The 14356-nt window shown below is 36.6% G+C and overlaps 1 protein-coding gene across 1 annotated transcript in view; it reads right to left on the reverse strand.

Moving 5' to 3' along the window:
* Positions 1-14356, reverse strand: part of MTMR10 (myotubularin related protein 10) — a 40822-nt gene that overhangs the window by 21396 nt on the left and 5070 nt on the right. The window contains exons 3-5 of the mRNA XM_064456597.1: positions 4180-4316; positions 2985-3057; positions 897-1039 (exon numbers count right to left, since the gene is read on the reverse strand). Coding sequence (XP_064312667.1) covers positions 897-1039; positions 2985-3057; positions 4180-4316 — 353 coding nt within the window. The remainder of the gene's footprint in view (positions 1-896; positions 1040-2984; positions 3058-4179; positions 4317-14356) is intronic.

The raw sequence follows: 14356 nt of genomic DNA on the forward strand, positions 1-14356 counted from the left end.
TGGTTTTTAGGACTTACAGGATTAAGCTCAAACTTTATGCTACTGTGAAAGGGAATTCTTAAGCTCTGTGAGCAAATGGGGTCATTCCTTTCAAAGTGATTGCTGTGCCATGCCTAGCCATGAGGCAGTGCCACGGAGGTCAGAGGAGCTGTAACTCAAATAACCTGTAGCACCAACCCAGAACAAGGAGGCTGGTGAGCTAATGTTACACAGACTAACCATCTCTGGTTAACAGAAACTTACCTGGACCATACCAGGTTAAGTAACATTGTATGATTTCACTGAGACTTATGACAAGTGTTAAAGCTGGAGAAGGAATGAAATTTCTAAGAATGCACAGACAGAAATAATTCTTCTTGTCAAGCAGTATGCAAGCCTCTTCTATGAAAATGTTGAGAAAGAGCACATAGTTTTATGTGGATTAGACAAACAGGTCATTCCAAGAGCTCGCTGGAGATACTTGCTGTGTGAAGCAAATAAGAAGTGCGTATATAAGATAGTACACTTTACCTATGGGTAAATTTAGCTTATGATTTTCAGAAAATGTATCAAAGTTCCAAACATTTTCCATAAAAATGTAAACATCTGTTGTACAGCTGCAATGCAGTATTCCAATTCCAGTCTTTCAAAAGATTTAATCAGTAATTTTTAGAAGTACAACAGACATGACAAGAAATGCAGGTTTATCTTATACAAAACAGTTAATACATCACATTCAATTTTTTACCAAATAATTTTGACTCAAAATCTAGATACTTCTCCTGTAACAGAATGTGATCAACTTGCAACTCCTCTTCCCTACTTCTCTATCAAAACATAAACCACAATGTCTTATTAGCACAGCTGTTGCTATGTGTAATGACTGCAAGACAAGATTTCGTAAGAAGATGTAATACCTTTTTTGCACTTTCGGGACCCGCTTCATCAAAACGAAATCTGACAATACGGAAGTCTTTGCAATAAATTATTAATTCAGTTGGATTAAATTTAAGTTTTTGGTTGGGACCAAGGACCTTCTGCTTCCTCTTGGTGTCATTCACTGTAAAGAAAAGGCAGAGTTATTGGACTGGTTTTTTAAGTACACAACACAAGACTTACTCACACAGATACAGTAATGCTGCTACCAGCAGTTTTGCATTTAATAGCATATTTCAACTGTTCGATTGAGGTAGAAAATCTCTAGGTCCTCCTGTTGATCAACCTCCTTTCAAACAAGCAGCTGAATTACTGTTTCGTGTATGCCTGGATTATTTTCGTCTATCAACAACTTTACAAACAATGAATTAACACGAAGCATTCCCAAGAGCAATTTTTGCTCCCTGATGGTGAATTGTGTACATTGCAATACCCTTCTCATGCACAGGAACTGGCTTTTTTTTTTTCTACTTGGATGTAATAAAAAAAGTGCTGGAGTTAAGAGTAAGATTAACCCCTTATTTCTTACATAAAACTCAAGAATGTGAGTATAGTAAATTGCCAGCTGGTCTAGACCTGCATAGATAGGCTGTGTCTCTTGGCCTATGTATCGCCTTTTCAAACAGAGAAAGTTGTAAAAAGTAAGCATCACAGAAGCCACAGATTTTATTTGTGGTAACTGGGAAAACTGAAGCATGTATCTGTTGAGTGATTAATTGAGAGAGCTGCCTGGTTGTAGGTATCTTCTGGGTTAAACTTAAGTATTTTCAGGGAGCTCAAGACAGCTGTTTCAGGACAGCTCCAGCTATTCACCTTCAATATAACAACCAATAACAATATATATTATATATAACAATATAATTATATTATATAATTCTATGTTATCTTATATATTATAATAATATATAACATATAATATATAACAATATAGCAACCTCTTCTGCAGGGTGAGTGAACACCTCCCCTTAACTCCTGTTAGTAAAAGCTTATGCTTCACTAATTTTAGGGTAAGCCTGCATAAGAGGACAACAAAGAATAATCTCCCCAAGTGTGTGGCAGGAAATGCTGCTCTCTCCCTCTAGAGGGCTTCCATCCTCAAAGGAAAAGCTAAACAGAAAGGGTTCCTAGATAATTTCTTCCATTTTTCTAATGAAACTGCAAACATTCATGCTATTTGACAGTTTGGGGAAACATGCACAAGGAAGTCATCTAGAACCTGTTGGCCCTCAAGTTTCAAAATACAGAGCTATCTGTAGTCCCCTTCCATTTAGGAACAACACATTTAATGTGAGAGAGGACATAATTAATAGAACAATTATTTGAGGCTGACTGGCTTTACCCCTATATTTAGCAGAACTTATTATGTGTTTGTATGAGATGTACATGTTACGTACAACCAGCTTCCAGAGTGGAAAGGATAACTTTGGGCACCAAAAACTTGTAAGTAATGATTTAAGTTACCTACAAGCAGAAAACCAAGTATTCAACAGCCCATGCTGTAATCAAGATTTGAAAAATTATCAAGTTTTATAGAATTATTCTATTACAAGATTAAAAACATCCTTCTTAACAAACAGGTTAGCCTAAGGTATCCACCAAATGAAAGCCTGGTCTTCAAAAAGAGCATTTTATAAATTATTTCTTCAGATTAAGAGGTCTGTTGTCATTTGTAGATTTGAAGACCACTAGCTACTAACTTGCTAAGAATTAGACAAGACTGAAAACTTGAGCTATGTGTAAATTGTGCAATTGATGTGCTTTTTGCTATCTAGTGTATTTAAATGGAACACCTGTTGATTCAGTATTATAGTTAAATTTAAAACCAATATAAAGACCTGACTAAACGCATCCTCTTGCATGGCACCTCAAATTTTATTCAGCTTAAGGCTTTTATCCTAATTCCAAATAAACCAAATTCTTAGGTTTATCATTACCCCATTAATCAGGGAAGATTAATGACATAAAACCTTAAGCAAGCATCAACAATTCTGCTCAACCTAACAGGCAGATAACAGTTTTGAACTGCGTAAGTTTAAAGCCTGTCATCATACTTACTATTTTTAACATACCTGTGACAATCTGCTCAATGCATGTTAGTGGGACATCATGTTCACCAAGAAGGAGGTTTTTATAATGGAATTTCTGAAACACATGAACTCATAGCCATTAACTGCAGTTCTGCAGTTCGCAACCAGATACACAGCACAACTTTGAAGAAACTATGACAAAAACCAGGTGTGCCTAGACTTTTCTGACACATACCACCCTTGTGAATACAGGCAACTAGAGGTTGTAGAAACAGCTCTCTTGTGCTGGTGAATGCACACCAAACAGTTTAGAAACCCCAGTGGAGCATGCAAAATACTTGCACTGAATTTACTAGCCTCAAAAATCGCTGGTAGGAATTCAATACCATCTGAATTGTAAAATATGTATGTATAGTACAAATATACATAGGATATAAAAAAAACTCCAGCTACTACTGTAGCCATAGAAAGAAAAAATATTAATTCAGCTTCCAGAATTAAGTTTTGACAATTCTTCATTCCAAAAATTAATTTTTTGAAGTAGATCTGGTCAAACTTACTTACCATTACCAAATAAACCTTTATCTACTTTCAGAGCTTTAGACACGCCTAGTTAATGGAGTGTTTCTTTTAAACACCCAAAATGAAAGTGAAAACTCTACTGAAAATAGCATACAGCTCACAATTGGATTTTCAAACAGTACTGTAAGCTGTGCTGTTCAAAAACTGATCGAGGTTTTGAGTGTCCCATGTTCTGCTCTGACAAAGGCTTGGTTTCCTTCTTCCCTTTTCTTGTTGCTTCATCTACAATGAAAACTCATTTCAGGGTTACTTTGTCCTCCCATCAGTAATGCCAATAAAACTTGGATTCATTAAAGGCTTTGCTGATCTGATGCTTGTCCAGTCAAAAGGAACATTTGCAATTATCTTCTTCAAGGAGGAATATGCTTTGCCTGCTTTGCCTTTTGTAAAACCACTTCCCAATGAAGCCTCCATAAGAGGCAAATAGAGCTGGCTGTACTTCCATACCAAACTTGCCCTGTTCTGTTATTGTCAATGAAGGGATGGAATAGCGACACATTCAGAGCAAGACAGTGGAACCTCATAATTTAGCCTGCTTTGTTTTAGAAGGCATCACATTTATATCAGATATGAGACAGATTCACTGTATTCTAATTAAATCCATTTTACCTCTTACATTTGTTGTCATGACCTAGCGATGTGAATAACAACAAACCTGTAGTGGCATTGGGTCATCCGTAATAAAGGAAATCTTGAAGTTAGTGCAAACCAATTTGCCCCACAGGTCATATTGACTTGTATCTGTTGCGATGCATTTCCTTACAAAATTTACTTCATTTACCACAATTTCACCTAAAACAGAAAAAGGGGAGGGGAAAAAGAGAAGCCTGTGTAGATCTTGTAGGTACAAAAATTCTAAGTCTGTAGTACCAAGTAACCCCTAACTCTACCTGTTTCAAGTTATATACCTCTTCTGGGTTAATCCGGAGTTTAACTAACACCACCCCCGGAAAAAAGAAAACTACTGTTCCAAATAGGCAACATTGTACACTAGTTAAAAGAAGGAAAAAAACCAACCCACCACAAACCCAAACCAAAAAACCCTACACACTACTTTCCTTACACCCAGAAATCAATATATGCAATTCTTCACTATTAAAAATTAATTGGACAACACTGTCCTTTAAACAAAGGCATACATTCATGTAATTCAGCTAGTATTTATTTTTAAAACTGAAATTGCCTGGCTATTGTTAAGTACTTTAGAGTGTTTTATGAACTTAATTCAGAATAATCAGTTCACACCTAGTTTTGTATTTATAAACAGGTTTTCAGGTGATTTCATAAAAGAAAAAACAGAACACATTAAACACTCCTCACTATTTCAAAATTCCTACTGTGGTCATCTAACGAAGGAAACCAAGCATCCCCTTTGGCAAAATAGAAGATCCAAATGAAGAAAAAAAGTTATGCTAATTCATCTGGGATAAACTATGCAATAAAAAAAGCATGTAAACTAATCAGACTGAGAACTACTAAAAAGAAAAAGTAAATCGCTACACATAACGTTACTTTTTAGTCCCACAAGAGAGTTTTCTGAAAGCTACATAGTAATTTCATTCTTAATTCAGGAAGTGAACTTGATCATTTATTTTACTCCTGTACAGGGCTTTTGCTTCTGTCATCAGATCAACCACTGCCTTCTGCTGTTGTCTACCGTAAACAGTGTGGGAACCGAAGTGTGTTCAAGGAAAGTGAAATTGTATACTAGCTGGAGGTTTTTGTTTTGCCCAAAATGTCATCTCAGAATGTCCTACACTTTGCAAGAAAACAGTCAGTTCTTTGGGCGACTATAATGGCAGTAATCAGTTATCTGTATGCCCTGTGAGTATGGATAGAGCTTTGAATAAATCTCCCATCTGTCTCTAGATCTAGAGAAGGTATTTTCCTCAGGTAGTTATCACTGCACCCAAGTAACCATACATTCAAAGAGTTTAGCATTCCAAACCCTTGGGTGGAAATGCACCTTTTGCTAGTCTTCAGACCCAGTCTCTGCACATGCTCCTCATCCTAAACTATTTAGCTAAGCTTCCATACTAACTCACTTGCCCCTAACATGATTAGGCATCAGCCTGGAAGTCACTAAGAGCAGCAGCAGAGTCCCTGCTTTTAGTGTAGTTGTGATAAACAGCTACAAAAATTTATTGGACAAACTCTGTAGCCTTCAGCTTGCAGAATTATGTTGAGTATTCGGGGACAATTTGAAGATGTAAGGGACATGTTTCATTGATCTGTGATTATCATATACATGCATAATCTATGTCAGAAGTGGCAAGAGTTGTGAAAATGCTCTATAGACAGATGTGCTGGAGCTTTAAAGTCTTTTCTCAAACACTACTAAGCTGTGGTTAAGTAAGCTTTTGAATTATTATTTTTTTTAATCTGATTCCGACAGTATCAGTACAAATAGTTAAAAGTTCAGCCAAGTCCACAGCAACTGAAAACAATGACTTATAATAGGATACATGAGAATGACAAGCCATACTTCCGTTAAACACTAATGAAAACGTTTTAATACTTTTAGCAGAGTCTGGCCTGAAACTTAGTGCCCAGCGTTTTTTCCCCAATAAGCTATTTACGTAAGTAACTGCAAAAGCCCAAACTTTATATTAAAGCAATTCCTTGCCACAATTAGTGTTAATCTTCAACTATTCAATGTTGAGTTCTCAGTCACATTCACCCTGTGAAGCTTCCCCTCTCCACAGAGTCAATTGTTCTAAACCTAAATAGTTTTTATTCTTCCCTCTCTCAACACCTCCAGTGCACCACTGCATTTCTAATAAAAAGATATGGATAGCCAAATACACCATGAAATGAAGTGCAACTTTGTAGGTATTTTTTTTCCATATAATATTCTCTTATCTGTTATAAAGTATAACATTTTTTATTATCACACAGGACACACTTGTTAAAAGCACAAATTACTATTACTAAACTATTTCAGTACTTCATGTCTTTGATGCTACAAAACAGTAGGGAAATAAAAGAGCTATGCAATCTTCAATTGAATCTACTACAGTTTAAAACATGACTGGTACATCATTCTTTACCAAAGCCAGTCCTTTTCACTTCCCCCCTCCATTCCTCAAGACTGTGTGCCTACACTACCACATTAATACAAATCCTATTTTAGTGCAATTTTAATTCTCACTTCATCCAATGCAAACACATTCTGGGTTTTTTGGCCTAGCTTCTTCTCCTTTGCACTCAGGTTTACAGCCCTAACACAGAACTGTCAGTTTTGAACCTCAGTATTACAATACAGCAAGACAGAGGATACATGGATACTGATATCAGCCAAAGGGTCTAAGCATTTACAATGAAGCATGAGAAAGTTTGCAATGCAAATTTAATAGACACAGTTTTCAAAAGCCTCTAGAAACTGACTTTTTTTTAAATGCAGGTTTGGAATTTTATATTGACCCGGCTTTTCTCCCCTTGTTTGGACATCTATAATGAACAATATAAAAAGGTGCAAACCTTCCAAACCTAACTCAAACTTAGGAAAGTAGGTAAACAAAAGTAGTACATGTTAGTCTTGCAGAATTAACCCTTCTTAAATTTGTAGTTGAGTAGGTGATTTTTCTATACAAGTGTCAACAACAGAGCTATTCAGAGATATTACACTGCACATTTTTACAATGTAGCTGCTGCTTTTTTCCAGTAAACAGTCACAAGCTGTTCCAGACACGGAACAGCAGTCAACACTTCATGTGACTAGAACAGTCAAATAATGAGCTCAGGAGACAAGAACAGTTTGTTTAAACTCTGACAGGAAATCAGACGAAAAATTACAGGTTGTCACCCCTATATATAAAGCCTAATCATGTTTAATAAAAATATTTCTATATTGAATACATGAATCACAACAATAACATAGGAGACTGAAGGATCTATCTAGCTCATACACCTTCTGCTTAACACAGCCTCAGAAACTGTTAAACTTCAGAGAAATTCTGCTGTATCTCCCAGAAGCACATGCATTGTGACCGTTTCATATTTTGGATGTCAAGAGAATTCATGATATGTATCTAATCCACCCAAATGTATAATCCACAAGAATCCAAATAAAATTCAGAAAGCAGAGCATGTGTGTGGGAGAAGCATTACTAAAAACGTGGAATTTGGTGATCAGCAGAATTAGTGATCAACAGGTATCACAGCTGTTGGGCAACAACAATTTTGTCTCCCCAGCTTGCAGTCATACTGAGTCTGGTCTAGACTTTAGGGATTGTGTTTTCAACCTTTGCAGAAATAAATTGCCCTGATCAGTAACATCCTAAAATAAAGTATGTTCTGCACCATTCTGCCTACTACTTAATATTTTTGTCATCTTTGGTACCATGCCCCCCAGGACCAAGTTTGATTTCTGTTGTTTATTTATCTTATGAAGTTGTAATTTGTCGCTTACTGTCAGGAGCTCTGGATCTAATAACCTGCACACATGCAAACACCACAAAATACCTAACATTTTTTCTTAGCTTTTTTGTGAATTTTGTGTCAGTTTTATCACTATTTGTTATCAAAAACAGGGCAAATTTGATAGGCCTGAAAAACTGAGAAAGAACTGCTAGAATTAGCACTGCATTAGAACTTGGAAATTTCTGTATCTTCTCTAGAGACAAGAGTCTGGATTCTTTATAGCAGTAGGAGATGCATAAATAATCCTCTTTCACCTATATAGCCAGTTCTCATGTTTGCTATTTTAAGAATCTGTATTGTCTTAGCTTACAATTCAAGAAACATGCCAACAGAGACCTCAAGTGATTTCCAGGTTTTCAGCTGCTCACTGAAGCAGTTGCCAAACCCTTCCATCCAAACGAGTTTCTAGCAGTTTTGCTGCCTATGAATACAGAAGGAATACAGCAGAACAGTGCATCTTAAAACCTTCATTTTCAAGGAAGAAGGTTCATTGAACATTATCTAGGACCACAACCTTACATACAAAATGAAACAGACTGAAGAGTATTCAACAAGTCTAACACCACTGACTGAATACAAAAATGCTGCACAATGAAATAAAGTAACCAAGCAGTTTCCAAGGCAACATATTTATGCTGTGTTGTATATATATACACACACACACCTCTCAATACATACACAAAAAGACAAAGCACACATTCACATACGTTAAAATGCTAACATACAATATTTCAACACATTAAGAATCTGATACTTGCTAAAGGCTGAACTCAAGACTCCATAAATGAATAATGCAAATGCCACAGGCTCAAAAAAGTTTGCAGGTACCCTACATATTTCTAAGGGAAATTTTTGCTGTACTAGAAGCATAAGAATAGATATACTAGTAGAAACTTTCTTTAATGAACACTGAAGTTCTAAATCAAAATCTGAATATGTTTAGTGTATGTTCAAGGTCTAATAGAGGTAAGGATAGAGGGTATTAAGTACTTTATGCAATCATATAATTTCTACCTAAATTCATAAAAACCTAGCACCTGAATACACTTAGGAAACTAAACCCCTGTTCCTCATTTATAATGCGGACAGTGATTATACCCAATTAAGACAACAGAAACACAACTTGTTTATGTGAAAGATAGCCTAGAAAGTTCACAACAGAAAAGCTGAAGTTAATTCAAGTAGCCATTTAACCACTAAAAATGCATATCAGTAAGTTCACTTACATTTAGAAAGATCTAAGTCTAAAACTACTGCAAAATGATTGGCAAATAATTAACTTCTGTAGGTTTCTGAGTAAGAATTTCCAATGAAAACTTTTATTAATAAAAGTAACTGAAATGCAGAACACCTTCACCATTTAGCTGCCTTTTCTTAGCTGTTCTCTTGTAGAGAAAACACCAAAATCGTACGAGTTTATTAGTATGCACCAAGCATTTAGATGCAAATGTGTCTAATCCACTTCTAAATGAATCTTCTGTTCAGTGTGCTCAGCCACTTCCAAACTTAAGAAAAAAGTATTTGTAAGCTCATGAAATAATTATGTCTTTTCTGATTTTCATGAGCTCTAATAATGTATTGAAGGTTTTAAGGTATGTGAGGAAAAAAAGCTGCACACTAGTATAGATATCACCCATCTTCCCCCCATCTTCCAACACTTTCAAAGTAAGTTTAAAAATAGACTAAATTTAATTTTCTGTACATCTGCAGAAAGCAAAAAAAACCACAAAAGTAAAATATTCCAAAAGGACAGCTCAATACTGTGATTACTGGGGAATGAAAAACAATTTGGATATATTCCATTTGCATTTTTAATAGCAGAACCTGGGACTTCTGTCAAAAAACAACTCTAACCACTGCTTGGAGAGTGGTGTGTTTTAAATACACAGTACCAAAGCACTTGCTTTGCCAATCTGATTAGAAAAATTGTTATTAAAATATCAGATATGAATCTTGTACAGTTTCTCTAGTATGGTAACAAAGAGAAAAAGAAAAAGAGAATGACAAGACCTTAGCTAAGTTTTAGAAATGCTCAGGAAGGAAAAAAGTAGCAAAAAAAGTAAAGACTTCTTGCTAAGTCTTCAAAGAAGAACTATTCCTTTCCCATGTACAATAACAAGATTAGGATCAGTGTTTGTCCAATAATGGCTCATTTTTGTGAACCTTGCAAAAGAAATTGACCACAGGGGAGATCTGAAGAGAGAATTGCTTTTCTGAACTAGGATGGGATGCTCCAGAAAAGCTTCTCCCACGTCCCAGAACCGCAGCGGAGGACACAAGAACGTAGAGCAGGCAACCAACAGGAGTTCACATGGCAAGAAGGGAACATCCATCATGACCAAGGCTCTCATTAGCAACTAGATCCAAAACAAAGCATTGCAGTAGCTTAAAAAGCTGATCAGGCTTAGAAGTTGCTCCATTAAAGCAACTCTGTATTACCCCTAAAATGGAAACAGTTCCATATTCAACATTCATTCCCCTCTCAACCCTTGTGCTGGCACTACCATTTGTGAAAGACTTCGTCAGTAACATCAGAGACTTGATCCAGTTGAAAATAATTCTAGCCATGTACTTTTCTTCCTTTTTTGTCAGTCCTGGTTTTATCTGATTTAGCTCTCTGATCTGGCTTGCTCTTTGGTTGGACAAAAAAGTGTCAGCACCAAGTAGATAATAGGAACATACACCTGTGATGAGAAAAATTGAATGAACAGCTCCTCCTGACATCAGTATGTATTTTTAGGCCAAATTAAAATAATCATATCACCAACAGCTCCACCTCCCACCCCCCCAAAAAAAGTTTTAGCAATGATTTGGTCAGAGTTCTGTAACGTGAACAACAGACAAGCCAGTGACAAGGGAGTGTTTTGTGGTTTGCATATTTTTACCCTGGCTACATAAACTACAGATTCCCAAAGCCTGACTTTGCCTAAACAATATAATCAGTAACAATGAGAGGACTGTGGTTTTCAGCCTGTTATTTTATAACTATGTCACCAATACAAGCCACAGATGCTGCTCTGAATTTGTAATATATTACTGGGTCTAGCTTAAATTACTCAGGTTTGGCTTAATAAATAAAACAATACAGAAACACATGTTCCTTAGAAATTAGTTTGCTGAAGACTTACTTCATTGGAAGCAAATATAATTGCCAGAAGATAAAAACCCCAGTAGTTTGGTCAGCTGACAATTCAGAATCTGTATAACATTTTATCCCCTTTCTGGACTTTAATGACTTGTGGCATTAAATATATGTAGGACAGAGTGGGCAGAAACCAATTACTTTGGAACTGTTTTGTAGAATGAACATGCAGAAACATTAAAATTTTTAATTTTAAAGCATGTTCATCCTTCTACCTTTAAAGAATTATTTCCATATTGCCCTACAGCCGATCTGTTGCAAATAGGGAAGTATTTTTGTAGATATTTACAAATACTTAAACTATATTATAGTCAGAAGCTTTAAGAAGTGCCCTGTATATATTCATAATAAAGAAGGCAGAACAAACTGAGTCCATCTAGTAAAATCCACTTGTAAGACTATCTGGAACATAGATTCTGCATGCAGACTACCTTGGTAATACTTATATCATGCCAATCCTTAAAAAAGGCAAAACCAAAAACAAAACAAGCAGTTAAGTGAACCCAAAGCATGCCAGAAAAGTCACTTTGAGTCAAACAAACAAAAAAGCTATAATAGAGTATTTACTATATACTTACTGTAAGTGATGCCTCATTTATTCTAAATATAAGTCAAATGCTTGGTTCATTTTTAAACTTCTTGCAGTATGAAAGGTTAGTTTGCAGAAAGCTGCTGTTTCAGATTTCAAATCTAGAATTTGAAACTCTCATAATTTATTTAAATAAAAATTTCAGTTATCTTATTGGTGTAGACCAAAACAAAAAAACCCACAACCCCGAAAATTTACTTTAGGGATTTTATTACTTTCCAAATTGCTATTCTGATTTTCTAATCTAGCCATTCCGAAATGTTGAAAGTAATTTCCTGCTGTTGTATGACATTGATTCCTGAAAAAAGAGTTGAAATGACAAAGCTATTTCACTTACTTGTCTAATATCACACACTAACTTTAAAAACAAACTTTTACAGTAACATTTCAAATCAAATAAGAAACTTCTTGCAGGGGAAAAAACCCTAGCCCTGCAATATGATGTCTTTATCAGCTGCACAATGAGTAAGAGAGCCTTGGCTAGCACACCACAACACTGGAAATGAGAATCAACAATTGAATATGCTTTGGAAACAATCAGAAACTGACTTCATTCAAGTTCTATTCAGTTATCATCAGCATCAATAGTCTATCACTACTCACCATCAAGAGATGAACATCTTTAACAGATAAAGCAATACCTACCTGAGTATCAACAACTCATTCCAGAAATATACATGGAAAAAAGGCACTGACAGTAACAATATAACTACTTGTACCAAGCAATTAAGCCATCCCAGTTTCCCCTTTGAGGTGTTAAACTAAAATGATTCCTAATACACAAGAAAGGCAGACCTGACAAGTCTCTGGGGTTATGCATTAACCTCACAAACTTGGTCACCATTTCTCACCTCCCCCTCCCTGGTTACAGCGCTGTCATCATACACTTGCACTGCAATGTCACAGCCTCTATTCTCCAGCTCTGGGACACCACAAGCCACTGAAAATGCAAAGGAAGAGGTGCAGGGATTCAAAGCAGTCAGGAGTGAACATACCTGGGGTTCTAACGCACAAGGGTACCTCACTAAAAAGTGCACTTTCTTTCTCCTATCACAAGATCTGTTGCAGCTGCTCTGGAACACATGACTTAATGTACCAAGGATTTGCAGAAAGCGGGGGGGGGGGAATAGAAAAAGAGCTGGGAGCTAACTTGCGAGACAATCAGGCGCTTCTAAAAGATTAAAACTTTCCATGATACAGTCTTAAAAACCTCCCACAATTAAGTTTCTACAGTCAGTTGCCTATCTAAGGGCATATGTTTATTAAAAAGGCAAACCAAAACCAAAAAGCAGGTGGTAAAACCAATTACACTAGCATTATTAGGTAAAAGCCAAATATATCCAGTGGCAAAAATCTCGAGTACAATATGTCATTCCACCTCAACAAGAACACAGCACAACTGGAAAATGTTCAGAGGTAATCAAAAGGATGATTAAAGAGATGGAAAGCTTCCTTCTTAGGACCAATTAAGCTAGAGGGAAGCAAAACATAGCAGACGTATGACACAAGTCTGAAAATCACGAATCACATGGAATGGGGGAATACGACTTGATGTTTGCTGTGCCATCCAAGAACTAAGTTATCCAAAGAAACTACGTGGCGGTAAGTTCAGAGCAAACAAATAAAGGTGGTTTGTAACAGCATATAACTGAATTGCTGAACTCCGTACCAGATGAAGCTGTGGGTTATAGTTTACATGGCTATGGAAAGCAGTTGGATAAATTCATGTAAGAAAAATCCAGCAAGAGGAGTTAAATATGGGAGCACTGCCTCTACGACACTAACTCCTCACTTGGATCTCCCCGTTATGTTACTCTAAGAGGAAAGTCCCCATACCACACACTGAAGGAATCAGGGAGGGCAGATCAAGCATCTGGGAGTGAGGGCTGCTTGTCCCATTCTTTCTCCCTCCTACGTGCCTGCTGGCAGCTACCATCAGCAAGACATAACATCTTACCCAGTCCAGCCATACTTATGACCTGTTTATAAACCCACCACAGGTGTGATCACACATCAACAATGGCACTGAAGCTGACTACCACGGAACATGGTGCAGACACAAGGTACCATGAATAACTGCTTCACAACAGCATCTCACCACCAATATGCCTTTAACTTGCCTGAACATGAGCAAGTCTTGAAGATAAAAGAATACTATTCTAATTTAGTTCACTTTTCTAATTTTACTGCATAAACTTTTAAAACCGAAGGCAACTAAACCATTTCTAGCTGTTTTGTATAAACTTACAGGTAACAACTACTAACTTAATCCACACTAGCACATTAGTACATTGAGCAACACTTCAAAATAATTACTACAAGTAGGTATTAAGACTCAGGAGGAACAACAATTGTTTTCTCACACTTAATCAGATGTTCCGTTAGTTACACAGTCTCCTGCAGAACTTCCTGTGCGAGCAACAGTGAGGACCTTCTCACCAGACCTTGCCTAAACCATGGTGCAGCACTGCTTACAGTACCAGCACTGGCCTGGTTCATTATCAATCCATATACTGCACCTCTCTGCACACTGCTTCGCCATTCAAATCACAAAAACATACACTGCATTACATTCCAGTTATGTTGCACAATTTTTTGAAAGCTTAAGCTGATGTCTCAAAAGCACTAGACATCGTTGTGAAAAATAGGCTACAGCTGATTACCAGAACAAAACACACC

Source organism: Phalacrocorax carbo, chromosome 7 (assembly GCF_963921805.1).
Source record: "Phalacrocorax carbo chromosome 7, bPhaCar2.1, whole genome shotgun sequence".
NCBI classification, from domain to species: Eukaryota; Metazoa; Chordata; class Aves; order Suliformes; family Phalacrocoracidae; genus Phalacrocorax; species Phalacrocorax carbo.